Consider the following 23,647-nt stretch of genomic DNA (forward strand, 5'->3'; position numbering starts at 1 on the left):
TGGCTTTTCAGCCATGGGAGGAGGATCCCCTCTAAGGGATGTACCTTCCAGAAGCTGGAGAGTTTGGATTGTCTCTCCTCTGTACCGCAAAGCTGGTTTAGAAGATGCTAAAATCTGCCTCTGGATTTTCTTCTTCAACAGTGTAACTCGGAGTGGGGAAAGGGCTGTGGTGCAAACTCCCCTGTCCCAGAGACTTGCCAGTTTGTTTTGGGAGGGGGAGGAGGAAACAAACAAGAGAAAGGAAAACGGGGTAAAATGTGCTGAACACTCAGAGCTCTTCCCTGAAGTGGGAGCTAGGGAGATGTGCACTGAGAGAGATGAGCTAGTAAAAAATTCTAAAAATCAAGAAAAGCACCTAACACTTTACATCGTACTATCTTATTTTGTTCCTTTTTATATATTTGTTTTCTATTACAGAAGCAATAGATGCTCATAGTGAAAAGCTAGGGAAACAGAAAAAAGAAGGAACAAAATACATCCTAAGAACATACACCCAATCATAATGCTTGATATTTCATGGGTTTTCCTTTCCTTCTATGCATGAATATTTGAATGTTTTATTGAATTATGTGAGGTTTATAATTTTATACTTCTTGATTATTTTATCGGAAACATTTTATAGATTAAGACATAGCTTTGGTAAATTACTGTGCATGCTCAGTTCTAGAGCTATGATATAATATTCTGATATCATAGATGACGCTTCAGTGCATGTCTTTGGTTCATCTTTTTTTTTTTTTAAACTTAGAGTTATTTCCTTAGGATAGATTCCTCAAATCTCAGTGTCTGGGGAAAAGCTTGGAGAGGCCTTTCAGGCTCTGAGTACAGACATGGAGGACCTATGGCTCCACTTTGGCTGCAAGTGGGCCCATCACTTGGTAGTGATGGGTTTTGGGGCACACTCCTTCACTTTGCAGAGCCTCGGTGATTTCCTCTGTCAGATGGGTGTACTAATACCCACTGCACAGGGCTGTTGTATTCATAACACACATAAAGTGCCTTCTCAGAGCTTGGCACACAGTAGGCACTAAATAATGATAACTATTTAGACAACAATTATAACACTAAATAGCCTTATTACAGGATTTGTGTCAGTTTGCCCTGCCACCAGCAGGCATTTGATACCTAGCGTTTGATACTTGATCATTTCTTTTTAAAATACCTTTGCCAATTTAAGTGAAACCGCTACCTCATTATTGTCTTAATTTGCATTTTTTATAATAGTGAGAATGAACAACTTTGTGTGTTACCATAAACCAGCTTGTTGTCTCTCTTAGGATATGCTTTTGACTTTTTTCTCCTGGCATTTAGTATTTTCCAATCAATTTGTGTAAATTATTTATACAATAAATCATTTAATCCTTTATCATATTTGCTGTCATATGTCCATTTATCTAGTATTATGTTTTTATATCAAATTTTGATTGTTTTCTTTGTTACGTATTTCTCATTAAGATGAGAAAGTGGTTGTAATTGTGATTTCTTCATTTTAAATTCTGTAGGTGGATTTTTTTATTGGGTCTATAATATTACTTGCAAATAATGACAGTATTATGCATTTGTTTCTAACTATCCTACTTCTCATTATTTTTCACATCTTATTAAATTTGCCTGAAATTCTATGGCAGTGTTAAATAATCGTGGAATTACTGGGCATCTATTTTTAATTATTCCTGATTTTAATAGGAATGTCACCAGTGTTTCACCATTAAATAGAATATGAATCTGTTATTTCCAAAAATATACTGTTCATTGTGTCAAGGATATGTTGAGTTAATTTTTTTAAATTTTGAGTTTTTATGTATTTAGGAGCATAATTTCTCTCAGAATGATCATGTGGTTTTGTTATTTGACCTTTTGCCAAATAGGGTAATAATGAGTTTTCTAACATCCCACATATATTTGTGTGCTTGGAATGAGCGTTTACTCAGTATTTTGTGTTTTGCTCTTTTCAATCAACACCATTTCATCGAGACTGTTTCCTACAACCTACATGTAAATTTTGTGTGTAATGCATAGAAGAAAGAGTATAAGAAAATATATCAATTTATTGAGAATGCTTATCTTAAGTTAAGGGATTGTGAAGTGTTTTCACTTCACTCTTCTGTATTTTCCAACTTTCTAAAATGAGATGTCCTACTGTTACCGGGGAGAAAAAACGTTGCCTAAAAATGTCAATGCCATGCCAATTAATTACGGTGAAATAAGATTTGCGGTCAGACATGATTTTAGGAAACTGACTTCTTTAGACTTCTGTTCTTTATCTAGAGTCCAAATTATTTTGATACTGTAAGGGAGCTGAAGAAGTATAGTTAATATTTGTTTAAAAAAAGGTAATAACATGGTTTGTGTTTTCTTTTTGATGAATAATGACAATATGTGGTGACTGTATTTCCCTTAACTAAGAATTTAGGACTTGGTGCCTGCCAAATAATTGTTTTCATATTCTCTGACATTTTTTTAATGTGAAAATGTTTGAAAAGAATTACAAATGATATTTAAATACCAACTTATCCTTTATTTAAGGGATTAAAATTGTTTCAGCTCAGGGTGGTTCCATGGAATCTGGGACCTGCCTGACCACAGGCTGGGGCACTAGACAGGTTGCTTTTGGAAGCTTCACTTGTCCTCTTGGTCCCAGCGGGAGTCCACAACCCAGACACCATCTCGTGGATGTCTTTGTCCCGTCTGGGTCTACACACAGATATAGAAACGTAAAAACATGCTTTTATACATCAAGGCACACAGAAACACAATCAAGGGATTTGGTGCCTTAATTGCAACTCCCAGATGCCAGGAATAGCCCTTGTTTCTTCTGCTGTAGTCAACACTTTCACTCTGAAATGAGATTTCACTAATTTCAGATGTTAGGAATTCTCTTCAGATTTGGTTCTTAACACGCTGTGTACCTGAGGTATGAAAATCTCCACTGACATTATGATCATTGAAGATTATATTTACATATAAAACCGTAATGTCTCCTTGCTTCTTTTTCTCTTCTTTTCCGTAGCTTTGGGCCAAATTATGCTGTACGTGGATGGAATGAATGGAGTAATAAACCACAATGAAACCATTCAGTGGCTGTACACTCTCATTGGGTCAAAGGTAAGAGAGGATCATGGCTGACATTTTCTTCAGTTTGAGTATCATACACCTTTCTTTTTGTTACCCTCTCTGAGATGGTTCTGCAGAGAGAAACCCTATTTGTTCCAGCCCTGTCACAGCACGAATGAGGACTGTTATTTTATAGATTTTAAAAAACACTCAAATTGCAAAAAGCATATGAATTTTAATGCCTTTTTATTTTTTCTTCTTTTAAGATTTAATCAAAAGCTTTCAGCATGTCTGTTTTTTAATGTTTAATTAGAACATTATACCGTAGATATCGTATCAATCTTACCTGCTGTATTTCCTGTTCAAGATGATCAGTTAGTTAAGTACATTTTTGTATATTGTACAAATGTATATTCCTATATATATGTGAAAGAATTTGAGACTGCCTTTCAACTCTACCATCAATTATAAAGGTAATCAATATTTATTAAAGATTTACCAGGCACTGTAGTAGGTGCTTTACAAGCATTATCTTCTTTAATCCACATGAGACCACTATAAGGTCAATAATGTTATCCCCATTTTGTAGTTGAGAAAATAGAGCTTGGTTGTGGGAATCTGTCTAAATTCCCCCATGGACCTTGGCATGTGTCTGACCAGCCATGGCTGCGAGGTCCCCACACTCTGGAAGCGCTGCCCCAAGGGAGCAGCTCCACCCCATCACTTGAGATGTGCCAGAAGCTGGGTGAGGCCCTGGTTGGTCCTCTCTGAATTCTCAGCTGGGGCTGTGAGGGACCTAGCTGGAGGGGCCTTTGGAAGATGGAGTAAGAAGGGATCCTGTCCTGAGCAGGTAGAAATGAACCAAGGTTGGTGTGTGGTCAGCTGTTGGGGTGAAGGTAGGGTGGGGCCTCATGGAGATCACAGTGACTGTAGTGGGCCACAGGGTCAGGCAGAGGACAGTCTCGAGGGCCTGGATGAGGAATTTGAACCTAACTTAAACAGGTCACAGAATCAACACAGCTTTCTGGGGTCCCTGCAGGGAGAGCATGTGGTCAGCCCATACTGTTGCTGACCCCTGTATTCACTGCTACCCCCACTTTGGCGAGCCCGCTAAGGCTGGCGTGCACCAGCATCATGCTCCCAGCAGTGAGTCACATCCCTTAGTCTTGCCTGTTGCATAACCTGCTTCCCAAGGCCTCTACTGTACTTCAGGAGCGCTGAGCCCTGATTTGACTTGGTGATGAGAACAGGTCTGGTTTGAGGCTGTATCTTCCTTTCAGACTTCTAGAGTCCTGGTGATTGTGCCTTTGTGTGGGTGGGCAGGCCTACTTCTCTGTGGATGACCCTGGTGTGCAACACCCATTGGGTCCTAGGTCCTTAATTGACCCTTATATCTTCCTCTCAATTTTCCTTTTCTCGGTATTATTGATGATAGCATTTTTTCCCCATTTCATAATAGAAACAGCCATAGTTTCTCTCAGGAGACTGAAAATCTTTCCTCCTTCTTCTTTTTTTAAATTTGGCTTTGTTTTCTATGGAAAATGGAAATGACTATTTTCAAACTGCTGTAGGTGACCTTAGAAGCTGAGTGAAAGTCTGGGCCTACGAGGTTGCTTTAGCCAGGCCAAGGGAAGATCTCTATCTCATATCCTGTTTCAGTGCTGTTTTTTCCTTCCTTCTGCTGGGGACCCTCCCCAACTTCATGTTCATTTGGAAGCTGTTCCCTCCCCGGGGCTCTCTGGATGGTCTCGAGGACCCTAAATGCTAGGGAGATAGGAAGAGATTTTGCTGTAAAAACTGACTTTTGGTATATGTCACAGCTGAATAAAGAAATATTTATACCTTTATTACGGTCATGATAAAACACCAACAACCAACTTTCTTTCTGAAAGGAAATAAAGCCTAGCACGCTTACCATAGGAAAAGTGACAGTCTTTTAGCTCATCATCAGAAGGGGAATAGTCAGGAGGGCAAGATCCCGTGGTGGGGTGGGAGAAGGGGAAAGAAGATACAGAGAGAAAAGGCACAAAGAAGAGAAGAGGGGAGATGGCACAAAGTGAGAGAAGAGACCATGGGGGAGGAAAAGAAAGACAGAAGATGAGAAAAAGGAAACAGGCCCGACTGAAATGTCTCTCTCTGCTCAGTAGGTGGGAGGAAGGCTCGGAGACTTTGCTGTTGCAACAGCGTCCTGTCGGTTTTTCTTTGGCACCTTTCTGTAAGGAAAACGACCAAAAAGGAACACACAGGAGAATCCTTATATTGCATTTCTAAGTATCATGGAGAAAGCATACAATTAAAGGCTCTCAAGAACGAGTTCATAGGGACTGTGCTTCCCCAGCCTCCTTTCCCTGTGCAGCAATGCAGTGCTCAGGACCCTTGGCATCTCTCCTGGAGCCTTGGTCTGAGATGGGCATTTGCTCCTCCCCAGCCACTTGTGGCATCAGCATTGGATCAGGGCTGGTTTCTTTCTCCATCTTTCATTTTCCCAAAGGAAGATCCATCATAGTCTCTGGCTCCTGTGTTCAACACTGGGCCAGTCACCATAAGGACAAGAAAATAAAGCCAAGGGCCAGCCTAAGCTTTGGAGCTTACGGTGTTGTTAGAAGGGACCGTGGGTGATGCCCGCATCCCATGTCCACTCATATAATGTCAGAGAGAGGTCTTCCAGGGCCCTGCAGGGGGTGCTTGGTTCCAGGCTAGTGACTGGAAGTCAACAACAGCAGCAGCCACCAAGTTTATATTCAGTGTAGTTCTAATGAAATCACTTTTTACTTAGAAAACCAACACAGTGTCCCCTGATACTCCCCTCTCACTGCTGCATGTCTGGATCATAAGAAATCTGCAAGAAGAATGATGGATGCACTAACCTAAAACCCTTAGATTTTGAGAAGGAAACATCTGTCCACTCCTTAAACATACAGATGGGGCGATATGGCCACAACAGTTTTCCCAGTTCAAATTAAATTAAGAAATTAGGAAAGTTAGGGCTCCTGGGGGGTTTATTTCCACTAAGAGTCAGATTTCTCTGAACCTAAAAGGTTTACCTTGAAATCCTGTTGCTTTTTCCTTAAATAGGCAGAGAGTTGATAAATGAAATCCTGGGTTAGAGAAACCTTGTCATTCTGTTTTCATAATTCTTCCTTTTCGTTCCATGAAAGGCAACAAGGCATGATTTTGCAGCCTGCCAGAGGGTCATTATGCAATGTGCATTTGCAGATATTTGAGACTCCTAGACAGAGGAGAAAATGTTGCATTTGCAGCCAAATAATTACTTTTTAAAAGAAAGAAAAAAGTGTTTTCAATAAAGTGTTTCATTCTATTTACAAAAGCCCATCTTGAAATTCCCCAGTCAGAGGTAAGAAGTGGATGCCCATCCCATAACCTCTCACACGATCTGGATTTTTTTCTCTTCATACATCTGGAAGTCTAATTATTTGGGGTAAGATGATTCAGCTTGTACCTCATGGCCTTTTGTCACCCTAACACAGAAAGCCTGTCTCTCGGTGTCTGTATGGATCCCCTTCTGGCCATGGAGGCCCCGGGGCCGTGTGACTAGCAACACCCCACCTCCGTGGGGGTTCTCCAGGGACACCTCCTGACTCTGTCATGGAATCTGCCCTCTCTCCAGTGCTGTCCACCTCGGCTCACCTGCTCTCTCATTTTGAGGAATATTTTTCTGTCAGCCCCATGGAATCTAATTCTTCCAACTGCGCCCCAGGTTGCTAATCACAGACCTGCAGTCTTCCTTTGTATTATGTAGGGATGGTGATGCTTCCCTACTCCCATCCAGCCCCAGCTACTTAACCCTAGCAGAGGGGAGCCGTGGCCACAGCCCACCTTCACACATACACTGTCTCTTATACACACTAGAGCGCCCATGCTTCCCATTCTCTCTCTCTCTGTCTCTCTTTCTCTTTCTCCCTCTCTCTCTCTCTCTCTACACACACACACACACACACACACACACGCACATGGGGGACACTGCTGAAAGTTTCTAGGGCGGTGAGATAATAAGTAACTATGGTTTGTAGAACCGGGTGGCAGGGGGAAGGATTTGATTGACAGGGATGGGAAGCTAGGGGGCTAGCACAGTACCAAAGCTGTGGGGTGATGAGGCCTGGTCAAGAGTTGCAGTGGAAATAGAGAATAATGGAAATGTGGAGACTTTTGAGAAATAGCTTCCTAGGATTGTGTTTCTGGACATGGTAAAATAAAAGCAAGAATCAGAGATAGCATCACAGTTTTGAATCTGGGCAGCTAGGAATACAGCATTGCCTCTGGCAGGAGCAGAGAAGTTGGAAATGGGAGTTTGTTGGCCGGAAAGCTTTGACACTGCTTTTGAGAGGAAGGTAACATTCCCAAGGAGAGCTAAGCGGGGGGCCTCATTGGTGCCAGGTGCTCTGGGAAATGCTGGCTGCTTGAGGAGGAGAGGAGATTCAGTGCGCCGTTTGGTCTCAGAGTCACTGGCATGTCACTGCTCTGTGATCCACTCAGATTACCTACATGGGTGAGATCTGAAATGATTGTTGAGTTACATGATATAAAATAATAGAATCATAGCCCTAAAGAGATGACAAAATCTTATTAGAGATGTTCCTGACATTCACCAACCGAATTCCTAATACTTCTGGAGGCACAGTGAACTCCGTTTCCCTCCAACAGCCATTGTTGGACACAGGAATGGGTGGAAAGCCTTCCTACTGGGACCTGCATCCACCTCTCTGTCACTAACCAGACACTGTGCACTGCTTTCTGGAGCAACACACACACACTTCCCCAAGAAGCTCTTTCAGTATTTCAAGGCAATTATCATGTCATCCTATCCAGGCTAAACTCTGTGGTTTCCACAGATGCTCCTTGGGGACGTAATTTTCAATTCTTCATCATACTGTTTGCTAACTTTTCCGTCCATCCAGTACAAAGAATAGCAACATGGGAGCCTCCTGGCATCCAACATCATTTTTTCACAAATCCCACCTCTGATTCATTAGGTTCTGAGCAGCAGCTCTGGGTGCTGGCTCAAGTCAAACTGATAATCCGCCAAACCTCCCAGGTGTTTTTTTCACACATCCACGTTTGCCATTTTCTTCCATCCTGCATCTCTGTGATTGACTGTTGTGTACCTGAATGCAGGGCTTTGCATTTTTTCCCATTGATTTCAGGCCAGAGTTCCAGCCTCAAGATAATTTTGAATTTTGCTTTGGCCATTCATCATGTTAACTGTTAATCCTAGTTTTATGTAACATAAATTTAATAAGCAGAGCTTGTGTGTCACTGACCAAAATCTCGGCAGAGACAAGGAACGTGTGAGCCAGTGCAGCCTGCAGGTTGACACTGATCAGTCGGGGTATTTAGGACCATTTTGGTGCAGGTAGTGGGAAGGCACCTAACTCTGTGGTCATCCAGCCTCGTTCCTTCATTGAGTTCGCAAGGCCTTCCCAAAGTCAAGGTACAATGCTTCTGGTAGTAACTCTGGAGCTTTGGGGTCCAACACACCTATCTGATCCTTTGGGTCGATTCTTTTTTCATTTATAAAATGGAGGTAATAATCTATAAAATTGGGATAATAATAATGAAGAGTATGTAAAACACTGAGCATTGTACCTGCACATCAGTGCCCAGTATTGTGAGCTAACAACTCTTTTCCCACAAGTTCACCAACCTCCTACCTTCTCTTAAAATGAGAGAGGCACTCAGCTTGCCAGGACCTGTGCACCTGGAAACTGCTGGTCCCAGGTGTTTTCCTCTCTTTTCTAAGTGCTCATGAGACATTCATCCAAAAATCCTCTGGAGCATATTGCCAGGGATCAATAGCGGGTTTGATAAAGTGGAGGATGTAATTTTTGGATCTCATCTTTAATCCTTTTCTGAAAATTGGGAGAGTTTCTTCTGTTCTCTGCCTGTTGTCTTAAGGATTACTAATTATATCTTTGCCTTGTTTGAAGTGCCTGCATCGTAAATTCTCAGAACATCAAATATGCTCGGTTATTCTTGGTAGTATTATGAAGGATTGCTTTAATTAACACATTCAAATGTAAAAAATGAAATACAGTTTCCATCTTGATAGGTGTAATTATCTGCTCCTGTTCTCAGTCTAATGGAGCATCAGATGTGTTATCATTCCGGGTACATAATTTCCCAAGGTTTTTAACCCATGCGTCTTTAGATCTTCACATTAGAAGACAGAGATTGTGTGCCTTCATTAGAATCATTTTACCTTCAATAGGATGCTCATTAAGATTTTTTTTGCTCCTGCCCCTGCCCCAGTAGTAGCCTGCTGTTACTTGTCGTTACCTGCTTGGTGCCTGCTAGCCTGGGGATGGTGGAGTGGGGTTCCTCTGTCATCTTTGTCCTGTATTAGTCTTAAGCAGGGTTAATGTCCCTGGGTCTTGGAGCTCGGTGCTCCTGTACCTCCGTCAGTAGTGGGGGACCTCTAAAGGTCTGGGCTCAGAATGGTTTCCTGTCCCAGCCCCAGGAGCACGGAGTTTTGTTCTTTTCCCTTCTCCTACAACAATTATGCTGCAGGGGCAACAAGATTTACTACCCTTCCCTGTGGCTTATGAGTTTTGTCTCATAGAGGAGAAGGTTCTGGGTGTGGTTTCTGCCTTTCCAGGTGGTGTGGTGGCTGCTCCCCTCCTCCTGTAGGGGTGTTGCTGTTGTGCTAGTTATTTGGCTGTGCATCCCCAGGCCTGCACCGTGGGAAGGCTTTCTTAGATCTCCAGCCCTGCCCCCGATCTTCCCCATGAGTGCCATGAGGGTCACTGGAGAGCGCCTGCGAGTGGATGCTGAATCCCCATGTGTCTATAGTTCCCAGAGGTTCCATACTCCCATGGCAGCCCATGCTTGGTCTTTAGCAATTTGTTAAAACTATTATCTGAGTTTGTCTTACTGCTTGGTATGGCGGCTCCATCTTTCTCCCCTGCTCTGTCTCAGGTGGGCCATTGCTGGTGTCCCATCTTTTCTTGGTGGAGGGAAAGCTGCCCCTCCTTAGGTTTCAGGCTACTTGGTTGACCTGAAACCCCAGCTCTCTAATGGGCTCAAGAAAAGTTGTGATTTTAATGATCATTTGGCTTTTTCTTGTTATATTTGGAGTACACTCTTTGTAGCTTTCTAAGCAGAAGCCAGAGGTCCAATTTTGTATATTTAAAACACTTTAAATATATTAAATACCGTGAGACCTACTCAGCCAATGAATACTAATTGGATATTTGTGTTTAATCCTTCCAAATTACTTGAATTAATACGTATTTTATTAATAAAAATTTGGATTAAAACTAACTTTCATGATGCAGTTAATGTTAACAGACTGAAGAAAAAACATAGCTAAAGTTTATTGATATAATATGGAATTTTGATATTAAAAGACCCTTTTAAAACTTTCACTGAATTTTTTATGATTATAAGAGTAATATAGTCTCTTTGTGTAGTATTTTAGAAATACAAAAAAGTAAAAATCAACTGAAAGCAACTACATAGATATAAAGATTAACATTTCCTTCTGATTTTTCTTTGAATTTTTCTTACGTAGTTAACTCTAAATATATTATAAGCATTTTCCTGTTTTATTACAATATTTTAAAAACATAATATTTAGTGCCTGTATACCAGTCATAGAAATGTGCCATAATTCATTTGGCTTTTTTCATATTGTTAAATAATCAAATTATTACTGATTCTGTGCTAAATTTAAAGAGCCTCTTTGTTTCTAATTTCATGAAAATATATTTAGTGAGTGAAGTTGTGTTTGAATTTTTCCCATGTTTATCAGTGTTTCATTAGGTAAGATTTTTAATATTCCACAAGTTTTAATGGCATGTCAAGTAATGTTTGTGTAAGAGATACAGTGGGCGCAAAGAGCCAGCTTCTCCTTTAGGGCTATTGCCATTCTGCTGGTTATTTGACTATGTACACCCAGAAAACAAGTTCTCACTTATTTGGTTTCTTGGATGCCCCATATGAGGTTAATCTCAGTAGAAGAAAAAGAAAAGAAAAAAAAAGTTGTTTTACTAGTCATTGTTTTAGGAAGATGTCAGAAGGAGAGACCAGAAGTTCAAGTCAAAGCTTGGAGGATCCAGCATGCTGAGGGGACCCTGTGGTCCAGGATGGGTCTCCAGCCACAGGGCTCGAACAGCAGTTTCTTCAATCCGCTCTAAGATGATCAGCTTCAGAGAGCTGATTTGTGGTAGGAACCACAACTCTCAAGAGGCTCATTGATAAACCAGAACGGCGGCTTACTACTTTACATAGACAAGATCCCCATGAACTTGAGAAACAGGAGCAGGGGTGGGATTTTGACCCTTCTTCCCTTTTAGGGCATGTGGCCAAGGAGGAGCAGCTGTGTTCTAGCAGCTGGAGAGAGCAGGAATGAGTGCTTCTAATGTGGAAGAACATTTGCGGTGATGCAAAAATCCAGAGTAGCCAGTGTGCTCTTCCTCCAGAAGAGATGTTCGAGGAGAGTTGGATGGACAGGGGCACTGGAAGAAGCATAGGCTCCTGGAGCCAGCCCTGGAGTGGCCCTGCAGGCTCAAGTTTGTCTTTGCCAGCACTGCTAACCCCCATGCCCCATGCCCACAGCCTCTCTCCACCTGCCAGCACTCACCTTCTAACCCTTCTCCACCCACTCTAAGGAGATGTGAGCTGGCTGCCAAACTCTTGCTTAACAGCGCATTCACCATTCCTGAGGTTTAGCTGTTGTCTACTATCATGTTTCAGGCTGGGATTTACTTAAGAAAGTTCTTTAACCTTGGTTATTGCTCAGAAAAGAAGCTTTGTCACATTTCCTCAAGGCTTAAGTTTTTGCACCAGAGGGAAAGCTGGGATTCCCTTTAGTATAGTAGAAAGAATCAGACTGGCCTGTTCTGTGAGTTCCTCCAGAAATTAGCTGTGTGACAAGCTACATAGCTTCCTACAACATGAGATTTTGCATCTGAAAATGGAGATGTCCATAACTGGAAAAGCACCCACCCTTGTTGATTTCCCTCCTTCATTTGGCAAATACCATCAAGGTCTTCCTTAAGGCAGGCTTTCAGCACAGGGTTTTTGGTATTCCTTAGTTAACAGTAACAGAGTGGATTTATGTTACCTATTATCAACTAACTCTTCATAATTATATTGAGTATCTTAAGGGAAAGTTAGCAAAGTGAATATTTTCTGTTCTTGTCCACTTTTAGTTATTATTCTTTAAAGAAACCTCCAGCTAAGCCCCAGAATTTTATCTCAATAGAAGAAAATGTCCATTTGTAGCATTATTTATTATTTTGACACATCTTAATTATTTTTTTAATAATTGGCTGTATTTTACATTCTGCAAGATTTCCTATTCACTAACTAGTAAAAACTTAAGGGATTCCCTTACATTACTCACAAAGTTGGTTCCCTTTCTGCAAATTGTATCGGGTCATAAGCAGGTCAGCTGTCAGGCCCTGAGGCCATAGCACATGGATTTGGTGCAGGTGACTTCCTGTCCTGGCAGATGTGCCAATCCTGGTGTCTACGCTCCTCCCCCATGGGCACCTGAAAGCCAAACCCAGAGTTCTGTACTCAAGTTGTATATTTGGTCCCATACTTTATTTCCGATAAGACCCACATCGTTTTGCAGACAACATCTCGGAAGGGGAAAGATTCACAGTCTCAGCTATCTACTGGACTGTTTGATAACCAGTTACAAAGGCTTTACAGCTCATTCTGAGCTTCTTGCTCAGGAATTCTGAGCTTAAGGAATATGTCATTGGAATAAAGTGTTTCATTGAGAAGTTCTTAAAGATAAGTAACTTAAGTCACGTGAATTTTTTTGTTGTGGTTAAAATACTCAGCATATTCTTAGTTATGGTAGGCTTGTGAACAATGTGACAAAGCTTTATAGATGAAGTTATCTTACCAATTTCTAATTCAGTTTTAATAACTAGCATCCACTTCTATAACATATTTATGCTATTTATGCTTTTTTTAGTGGAAAATGAAACAAATGGAATGAAGCATGTTTTTCTAACCCCTTTTGTAATTTAAATCCTGAGGTTTGGAAATTGTTTTCTTTTTATGGTTGTTGAAGTTTTAGAAGAGGAGTGGGAATTTGGAGATTTTTTGAAATTCTTTTATTTCTTCTTAATAAGCAGCATATTTGACCTGCTAAGTATAGTTCTTGGGTTTCTATAAGTACAATGAAACATGAAGGGAGCTCCAGATTGCTTTTAAGTGCAAAATTATTGAGAAACTGCCTTTTATTCCTTTTCCATACATCTGGTGGTAACATTTTATCTAAAACCTATACACTGGGTTGTGTGCAGGGTGTCTCCACACCCTACCTGTGGATTGACCCAGAAAATTTAAAAAAAACAGCTAAGCACTGTGTTGACACCATCCTGCCACCCTCTGTCCCAGCCACCCTGGCATGGAGGTGACCTTGGGGTCCTGAATTGTTTATGCAATCTGGACGCTGAGTCCCCTGATTGAGACTTGACCTGACAAATGTTACATCGTGGGTCAAAAGGCATCTCTGTTCCTCTGAAGACTCATGGCCTCTATTTTATGCTGAGTAGGAACAAAGAGTGCAAAACCGTAGCTGCCAAAGAAAGTCAAGCTCAGCCCAGTCACCTCCAAAATTGCTGAATACTTATGAGAAGCACAGCACCTCACAGCTGGCTGCATGTTCCTATCCGCCCATCACATGAAGGGGTTGTCTCAGATTCCTGTTATATGCTATGATGTAGCTGCATGTTTCAAAGCAATATAAAGCATAACTTCTTATAATGGACAGCATTAAAATAGAATACTAGTTTTCCCTAGAGTGTAATTATATAAAAAGTAGGTAATATGTAGCCCAACGACTGAATCTGACCCCCAGTGTGTTTCCTCCAGCCCTAAGGAAGTGTGTGAGCAGGAACCCAAAGGCTGTCACACAGCTGTTCTGCTCCATGGAATCCCGGAAGGGCAGCTCAATCAGCTCTGAGCCTATCTGACCAAGTCTCCTCCCCACTATAAGAGCTGTCCTCTGGGAAGTGCCCACTGTCGTCAGCAACGTGACTCTGAGGGCCTTTAGTACAAATAACACTCTCATTTGTGTGGGGTGGAGGTGTTCTGGGTCCTCTCTTGGCTGTAGGGTGGCCATCTCCTTGAAGGCAGGGCCATAGCTTTGTTACTCCCTCATGGACTCTCGCTGAGTGCTGGGCATCTGGAAGTCACTGAAGACATTGAAAGAAGCACAGGGCATCCTGGGATTGGGAAGGATCTTATATGGGGTCGGCCAGTTCTGAATTCCTTCTGCAACAGTCTTAGCAAGTGGCCATTGAGAACCTCCAGATGAGTGCATTTGCTCCCTCTGTGTCAGCCCATTTGTCTTTGGACCACTGCTTCTGATGCTGACTCCTTGTTACCCTGAACCTCCGTTTAACTGTTTTGTGACTGGTTGCTTTATCTTCCCAACAGATCGATGCTCCCTGAGAAGGAGAATCCTTACTGATTTTCCCTCAATGCTAGACAGATAGGCAGGTGTTTGAGCCCGTATACCATTGCAATGAAACCCCTCATTAGAACATGATGGAGTGCCACGCAGAGCTGAAAATCGGACAGTTCAGACTGGAGTGACACTACCATATCCCTTTGAGAAATCTTCAGGGTCTGAGCCATGCAGTTGTGTGTGCGCTGCCATCCGTGTACCTTAGTCCTACCCTCCTTATTCCTGATCCTCACTCTGCGACCAGGGTGGGCTTGCCTCTCCTGATCCATCACTGGCCTCTGGTTTGCCTCTTCTCAGTGGGTGTGGGCTGGGAATCTCAATAGCCACTCCTATTAGAATGTGTCTCAGATACACGCAGGTGGCACCAAGTGTGGATTTGAAGAGCTTTGAGATACACAGCGTGTTTGAACTTGGAGAAATTGGCGTGTGGCCTCCATTGTGGCTGTTCCAAGGCTTTGGAGGGTTTCGACTGCATTCCAGATACTTGAGGGCATCAAAGTAAGTGATTTCTGGATAAATGAGGGGTTGAGGTGGAAATCTTTTGAAGTAATGTACTTTTCTTACTTTCAAATCTATATAGTAATGCTATAAGATATTTCTGAGGAGTCGTCCTGTGGACATATTTTGATGATGAGTTAGGACATGCTTGCAATTAGTACCATGCATTTCTGAAAAATTAATCCTCTAATGCTATCTCTTTTCTAAAATAGTTTATCTAATATGTTTGTTATTAATTTTACATAGTAAGGCTTCTAAACATATATAAATGTAAACTTAGACTCAATAGAAGCCAAATTCATAAAAACCTAAAATCATGAATCAGAAGAGTTTGGGGATTTGTTTTTTAAAATAAAATTGCAGTGCCAAAAGAGCTCCGAATAAAGCCTTCACAGCAAAGGAGAAGAATATGTGAATAGGCATGTTCAGACCAACAGAAAAAGAAAACGTTTCTAGAAATCAGTGTTTTCTTAATTAGCCTCATAAGGGAGAGAATGGCTGAGGGATTCTGGGTCCCTGAGACCATGTCGGCCAAAGCCCCACGACCACAGAGATGCCCAGAAGGAACCTTGATGAGATGGGCATAAGGGGGCCCCTGCTGAGACCAGCTAATGGGGGAGTGGGGTTGAGCAGCAGCCAGGTTCTTTCCCAGGAAGGCATTAAGGCTTAAACCACATAATCACAGTCTACCCGCTGAGGAAGTCGCCAGGCCTGGACTTGCTGGGTTGTTTTATTTACTTGAAGAAATTTCTTCAGCTCTAAATGTACAAAGATAGCACAGTTCATTATACCATGCCTTCCCTTCCTACCTCCAACCTTGTAGTTGTTGAGAAAAATATTCTGGAATTTAGTTTATTCTTAGTCAGGGAGTAGAGGACCAAATGTGGGACTCAAGTTATAAAGCTGGAAACACTCTGAAGAGTTCAAAGCCCTCAAAAGAACTCACTTCCCTTTGAAAAGGACATAGCAATGAGAATGGAAACCCAAGGCAGTGCTTGTCCTCAGTATAATTGTGGAGGGGCCTCAGCTTTGCTGAGGACCGTGATGGAGTTGGAAATGGAAGCTGGGGCCAAGGTGACTTGCTCCACACAACATGAGGAGGATGGGTTTGAAGAACAAGTCTCAGTGAAAAGGGCATGCCTGCCTGCCCTTCAGATGCAGTACTGACGGAGCAGCTCTTCAGGGACAGATGCTGTTTCTGGTGTGTCACATAAAACTTCTCTGCTACCAGGTGGCTTATATTCTAGTTGGAGGCAACAAAGGAATATCAGGTCATGATAAAGGATGTGAAGAAAATAAAACAGGGCAATGTGAGAGTGACCAAGGGGCTCCTTTAGATGAAGTAGTCAAGAAGGCATTTACCATGAGGGGAAATTTCTCATACCTGAAGGAGCAAAAGGCCATTCCTCTGGCGACTGGTTAGGGGATAGCCAATGAGAAGAATGAATCATGAACAAGCTTCAATGTGTTAACAACACGTGATCACATGACTAAAGAAGGGCAGATGGTTGCAAAACACTGGGCAGGAGGGAGAATGATAGAAGAGGAGGTCAGAGAGCTGCACAGAGGCCAGAACAGAAAGCCTGCAGGAATTGATTCTGTCTTGAGTGCAATGCAGAATGATTGGAGGGTTCAGAGTGCTGTAGTCACTCTGGTTGCAATTTGGAGAATGGACTTCAGGAGGACAAGGCCGGAAGTACTTAGGAGGCTCTCACAGTAGTCCAGGGTAAACAAGGAGATGGAGAGGTAGATGGAGTCAGGACAACTCTTGAAGGAAGCTCTGTTGGCACTGGCGGATGGATTTGTTGTGGGAATGGGGTGAGAGAAGTGCAGGGTATTTCCCACTTGCCAGTCAGTGGATGGCAGGGCCTTGTGCTGAGGTGGGGACTGTGGAGGGAATAGGCTGGGAGTGGTAGGTGGGATGGAGTGAACATGAATGAAAATCAAGAGTTCTCTTTTGGCCACGTTCAATTTGAGGTGCCTGTTAGCATCTGAGTGGAGATGTCAGGAATTGGGGGCTATGCACCCACCTGGCCCAGGAGTTTGGTCAGGCCTGGAGAGCAACAGTTAGCATTGAGTCATAGATGAAATTTAAAACCGAGAGATTGGATGAACTCATCTAGAGAAAGTGTGTGGAAAGAGAAGAGAGCATAGGAGTGAACTATGAGGCCTTCCCTCACCTAGATGTTGATGCCCAAAAGGAGCCAGCAAAGGAGTGGCCACTCAGGTGGGAGACTGTGGTTGGCCACGGTGGGAGGAAATTGTTTCTGGAGGGGGCAATTTTGTCATGTGCTGTTGAGAGTTGAGCTAAAATGGACGCAGAGAAGTAATCACTGGATTTGACAACATGGAGGCCATTGGGCAACCTTGACAAGAGTAATTTAATTTGTGTACTGGTGATAGAGGCCCTATCAGATTGGGTTGAGCAGTCAATGGGAAGTGAGAAAGTGGAACCAGGAAGTATGGTAACTCTTTTGAGAAGTCTTTCTATAAAGGGAGCTGAGAACAACTGAGGCATGGGCTGGAGAGAGATGTGGAATCAAGGAAAGGACCTGGTTTACTAGGGAAATAAGACAGATGAGAAAGGGCAAGAGGTGTTTGGGTGATTTTGGAGAAATGACTTGGGGTGAGTGGTGTTTTTACACTGTTCCCTGTGGAATGCATGATGCTCCAAGTTCCCTGTAAAGTCTACACATGTCCCTGATACTGTGATATGAGCAGATGCCTCCAGGAGGCCTGGGTCTTCCTCAGGCTGCAAATGGAGAACCTGGAGCTGATTCTCTACAACCACAGTGATGGAGGTGAGGGTCATGGATTGATGGGCCATTAACTGATTCATTCATTCAGTGAGCAAACATCGCTGAGCCCACTCCGTGCCAAGTGAGTTCCAGGCCCTGCAGACACAGTGCGAATCAGCCCGTCTCCTCTTGAAAGTGTCCCTGCCTATGGGGGCGGGACACTGACAAGCAAACAGGGTGGGACACGCAGCCCAAGGTGGGCTTGCTGTTTCTTAGATGCATGATTTGAGCCCATTTCCAGAAGGCACTTGGTGTATGAGTTTCCTGAGGAGGAGGTTCTGAAAAGGAAGTGGGGTCCAGGAAAGGAGACCGTGGGTGAACGGTAGCAGCAGGAGCATCTTGGGGGAGGTGGTGTTGGGGGGAGTTGCTCTGGAGACCTACCACAGCCCCAGGGCTGGCTGCACGGCAATTGAGATGTTTGGGAATCTCTCTGAGTGAGTGACCTGTGACCTGTGTGAAGGAGGCCCCCAGGCTGTGTGTGACTCCTCACAGATACTGTGCCCTGGACCTAGCGAGTATGGTCTTTAAGGGCCCAGGTGGCTTCTCTGCTCAGTTTTAAGAATGGGACTTGGTTCAGATTCCTGCCCACTTGGGCTAGCTGTTGTGACTATGGGCAAGTGGTATAACCTGCTGTGCCTGCATCCTCACCAGAAAAGGGAGGATTGTGTTCATTGCTACCTCACAATGTTCTAGGCTGGGTAAAATGAAGTAACCGACTCAGCAGCCTCTACCTCAGATGTTGAGAGACTCCTGGGTGTGAACCCTGGGGCCAGAGGCCCTGGGTTCAAATTCTGGTTCTCTTTTAATTGTGTGATCTTGAGCAGGGTACACTGTGCCTTAGTGTCCTGATCTGTGCAATGGGGATAATTCTAATACCTGCCTTCTGAGGCTTTGATGAGGGAATCTACGTAATTGCCGAGAAGACCTCCTGGGCTGAAGCAAGTGCTGGATGCCACCTGTGGTTAGGAGGACCACGCCTGCGGGCACGCGTGGCCGTGTCTGCAGCTACATGATGGTTTTATGTTTTCTGTGCAGTTCCGCCTGGTGGTGAAGACAGCCCTGAAGCTGCTGCTCGTCTTTGTGGAGTACTCGGAGTCAAATGCACCTCTTCTGATTCAGGCTGTCTCTGCTGTTGACACAAAAAGAGGTGAGTGGTCCCCCCCCACTTATTTCATCAAGGTAAAAATGTCTGATGTAGGAAGGCTTCCGCTTTTTACAAGGTCAACACAGAATTAAGAATGAATGGAATTCCCTTTTTGTGGACTTCCCACTGCAGGAAACATTTTTAAGATAGTAAGTATACAAAGATTTGAGATGGAACGTGGTTTGACAGTGAAAGAAAGGCACCCGTGGGCTCACCCAGGATCGATCTGACCTTGAGCTTAGCTTTACACTCTGTCCCCAGCCCCCGCCACTGAACATGTGGAACCAGCTCCTTTTCTTTTCCCCTCTTGTCGGGGCGGCCCTTGCTCCCGCCTCCCCTCCCCTCACGCATGCTTTATGGGCTCTGACCTCCAGACCTTCCTTGCACCTCCTCCCTCCCTCCCTCCCTCCATCCCCTGTCCTACTTTACTGGGGACCCTCACCATCTCTCGCCTGGGGACCCTTGTCTCCCGGAAGTGCTCCCCTTGCCTCTGCTATTGGAGGATTTTTCTAAAACACACATTGGCTCACATCATTCTCCACCTAATACCCAACAGTGGCTTTCCAGTGCCCACGGGATTAGGTCCAAGTCCTTCAGCTGGCCCTTCTCGCACCTGCCCTGCACCACACCCTCCCTAGCTGAGTCAGACAGTCATGTGCTCTCAAAGCCCTCGTATGTCCCTCCTCTCTGTCGTTGTCATGGCCCATCTCTCATGAGTGTGTGCCTCCTCGAGGGCAGGGTTGGTCTCTCCTGTTGATGTCCCAGCACCTAGCTGGCCCACAGAGGGCAGGCCTGCCATACACACTTGATGAAGAACGAGCTTTGGATGTGGCTTATTGTGTAATACGCTGTGGCCCCAATAATATTGTGAGTCCTGAAACTAAACTGCTAGGGGTGTTTTGTTTTGTTTTGTCTGTTTTAAAAATTTTTGGTTTTGCTCCCCAGTAAGACATTATTATTATTATTATCCCCATAAAGACTCAAACAAAAAAACTTGATAACATTTTTTTTATGATTATGACAGTAATATTCTGTAGAAAATTTGGAAAAGACAATGTAAAGAAGACAATGAAAAAATAACCTCTAATCTCATAGACAGAGATAATTCTTGTTAACAAGTTGCTGTATTTCCTTATGGTTTCTTGTGTGTGTAGGTGTGTGTGTATGTATGTGGGCACCCACGTGCTTATGCACAAATCAGCTCTGATACAACTGTCAAAAAGAAACTAGGGGCCTAAATAGCCCTCTTTGATGCAAACCATTTGTGTCTCTGACTCAGTATTGCTCAGAGACCCACCTTTCAGTGCTGAATCCAAAGGCAAAAGAAAGTAGTTCATTAGTTACTTTGAGAGTTTGAATATAAGTTTATGAAAGCTATCCAGGACCTTAAACTGGGCTCCCATACGTTTCCATGAATGCACAGGCAGATGTCAGCCCCAGGCATGGTGGATCGCAGGCAACTGCAGGCATGTGTGTGTGGGAGGGGCAGTGGGGGGGGGGGGCGGTGACAAGACAAACCTTAGTGCATGGTCAGGGTGTCAGGGGCTGTGAGTCTGGAAGGTGAGTCCCAGACCAGGGCAAGTCTATGTATTTCTTTCTACCACAGCATGTTGCTGTGTGGTGCCAGATTTGAAATCCTTTATGGCTAAGAGCAGACCATGGGACCAGCTGAGAATTCTTAGTGAAGACTGCCAATGGCTCAGAAACCAGAGCTGGTGTTTCCAAGGTCGATTAATGCGGTTTAGGGTCAAAGGTGGGTGTTTGGGAAGACAGCAAGGCAGATCCTTTCATTCATCCTTGGAGGAGTCATACTCCATCCTCTAACTCCAGGGGTCACTTTAGGACAATTAGTGGACTTTTCATTTTCCTGTCCCAAATTTCAGACAATGCATGGGACCTTGTCATGGGGGCTGTGTTAGAGGGGACAGCCTTCTCACAACCCTGGGCTTATCCTTTGGCTTCGCTGACTTGGGAGCTCAGAGTTTCTTTCCTTGGACTTCACGTTCCATGGTAGGGTAGAGGAGTGATCCTGAGATGAACCCAGCTTGGCACCCCACATCCAAGACTCCATCGACCAGCCCAGCCAGAGGCTCTCTGCTGTACTGAATCTCTTCCTCCAAGATGAAACAATGGTCATCTTTTCCCAATTTAGAAAAGAAGAAAAAGGGCAGCTAATGGATTATTTTCTCAACTTCATGATTTTTGCCTGTAAAATTTCTTAAGTTTTGGCAACTACTGTCGTCTGTCTGCTGCTGAGCACTAGCTACTTAAAAAAAGGAGTAGCATAATGGAAAAAACTCAGACATAGCTTATCTCATGTGCTTCAATAGCATGTTTTTCTAAGGACATGTGTGGTCTTGGCCATGATTTTATAATGCATACATATAACATCATCCTATTTTACTGCTAGCAAAATTGTTCTTGAAGCCTATGATGGAATTAAACTTATAAATGTGTCATGGTGTTCTGCAGAGAGCAACATGACTTCCAGGTGGGCTTCTTCCCAGCGGGTTTAGAAGCAGCTCTCCAATTCCTTCTCAGCTGGTGAGACAGTGGACAGAGTTGACTGAGGGCCGTCAGAGCATGTCCATTTGTTCACAAGTGTATGAATCAACTGTAAATTCTCCTTCTCAAAGTGGCTTTAAGTTCATTCCTCTGGGGGATAGGGGGGAGAATGGGCGTGTTAAAGTAGACTTTTTTTTTTTAATAGAAAGGAATTCTTTTAAATCATAACTATCTGATTTAAAGAATCAGCAAAGAAAATCAACAAATAAGCTATGAGTCATCAAAAATTACCACTACCTATGGCAAATGAAGTTGTCCCAGAATAAATTCCTCTGGTTGTTTTATAAACATCACGCATGCCGCACGTGGGTTAACCAGAAGGGTTCATTCTGTGAGCGTGGACAATTTGCTCCAAAAGGGCCAGTTAGAGAATAGGGATAAAAGCTGTGAGGGGTCTAAGTCTATCATAGGGACTAATAAATATTTATGAATGAAAATTTAAAATGCCTCCACTGATCCAGGCAATTGGCTTTTTTGCTCAGGGGCTGCAATGAAAAGGTAGATTCCAGTTAGTCTCTGGGGCGTGGTGCAGTGTCACACCTGTCTGCTCAGTCTGCTGGGTTGTCTTCTCTTTTGCTTACCACTTCAAGTCACTTTCCCTTTCTAGTGGACAGGGCCTGGCAGGCGGAGAGAAAGGCAGTGAGTCCCTAAGGAAGCCCATGAGAGGGTCTGGCTTTGTCATTTTGCCATCATCAGAGACTTCCTTCCCTTGGGATCTTCCCTGTGGTGGTTGACAAGGAAGCTGGTTGAGAACCCTCTGACTCTGTGGGCTTGCCTCTCAGACAGAGGGTGGGGCAGGTGGCCAGACTGGGTAACTTATTTTGAAATTTCAGTCATAAATCTTGAGTCCCACTAATTTGGTTCAGTGCTGCTTTTGAAGAAGTTCCATTTTCCATTTGAATGTGAGGTGATGAGATATGACATAATTCTGAAACATGTGTATCACACATGATTAACAGGGGGAAAAGTCCAGCCATCCTTTCAAGCAATCCTGTCTCTTGACTTTTGCTCAAAGATATATTGACCTGTGAAGAATGCACAAAGCATGGTGGAAGTCAGAGGTTGACAGAACTTAAGCTCTATTTACATTATTATATATAGCAGAAGTAGATATGTTAAGTGTGTTTATCAATCATGTTGAAAGACATGGAACGTGCTGTGAGGACCTTCTGTTCGAGTGTTAGACCAACTTGCGCACAAGGCATTGGGCTAAACAACTTATTTTCTTTTGGATTTAATACAGATATCAAGGGAGAAAGTAAGAAGGAGAAAGTATTGAGTGATTTATTCTGTGCTTATTTATTCTGGGTTAAGAGAGAGCCACTGCAGCCTGGTGGGAAGAGAGGCCTGGCCTGGGAGCCTGTGTAGAAGGTCTGTGGGTAAGCGTGGGTGTCACGTCACCTACAGCCACCATTATGGTTACACCTACTGCTATTTGAGTGGCAGCCATGTAACAGACACTATGCTAAGCATTTTTTCATATCAAACTCATTTATTTAACAACTATTTAAGTACCAGCCAGGTGCTTTCGAACATCAGAGAAAAAAATCACAGAGCCTATACTCACTGTGGTGTTTGGGGGCAAAGGGAGAGGCATGGAGTTGGAGAGAGACAGATGATAATGATTAGGTAAATTATTGTCTCCTAATGTGCTCCATCAGTGCTAAGGAAAAGAGACAAAATTCTTTATCTCAGTGATAAAGCCACCTCACAGTAGTCCTTTAAGGTTGATACCATCATTCCAATTTACATGCATCTCCTGAGCCTCTGTTCATTCCGCTACTTTGGGGCTCAGTTTCTTTCCCTGTTATGTGAATGGGTAAGATGATATGGTTTATGACTTTAATACAAGACTGCCCCCTACCCACACATACATACACATAAACACTCTATGGAGCCAGCAAAGGTAGTGGTGGGGTGAACTGGACCACTTAGTTCTGACAGGTGGCAGCTCTGATAGGTGGAAAGTTGGTGCTTACCATAGGCCAGCTCGAGCCCTGCCAAGGCTCTTGTGTTGAACCAAAATATTTCCTCCCCTTCATCTTCATTCTTCTAAATATTTTCCATTTTCTGGCCCTAAACAATCAAAGGCAAGTGAACATTCATCTCAATAATGTATGAATATATACAAGTTTC

The 23,647-nt window shown here is 43.4% G+C and overlaps 1 protein-coding gene across 41 annotated transcripts in view; it reads left to right on the plus strand.

The window, feature by feature from the left end:
* Positions 1-23,647, plus strand: part of FHOD3 (formin homology 2 domain containing 3) — a 455,119-nt gene that overhangs the window by 267,138 nt on the left and 164,334 nt on the right. For all 41 annotated transcript variants that reach the window (XM_070629984.1, XM_070629962.1, XM_070629948.1 and 38 more), the window contains exons 6-7: positions 3,011-3,105; positions 18,838-18,949. In XM_070629984.1, the coding sequence (XP_070486085.1) occupies positions 3,011-3,105; positions 18,838-18,949 (207 nt within the window). The remainder of the gene's footprint in view (positions 1-3,010; positions 3,106-18,837; positions 18,950-23,647) is intronic.

The sequence above is a fragment of the Equus przewalskii genome, chromosome 7 (genome assembly GCF_037783145.1).
Source record: "Equus przewalskii isolate Varuska chromosome 7, EquPr2, whole genome shotgun sequence".
NCBI lineage: Eukaryota > Metazoa > Chordata > Mammalia > Perissodactyla > Equidae > Equus > Equus przewalskii.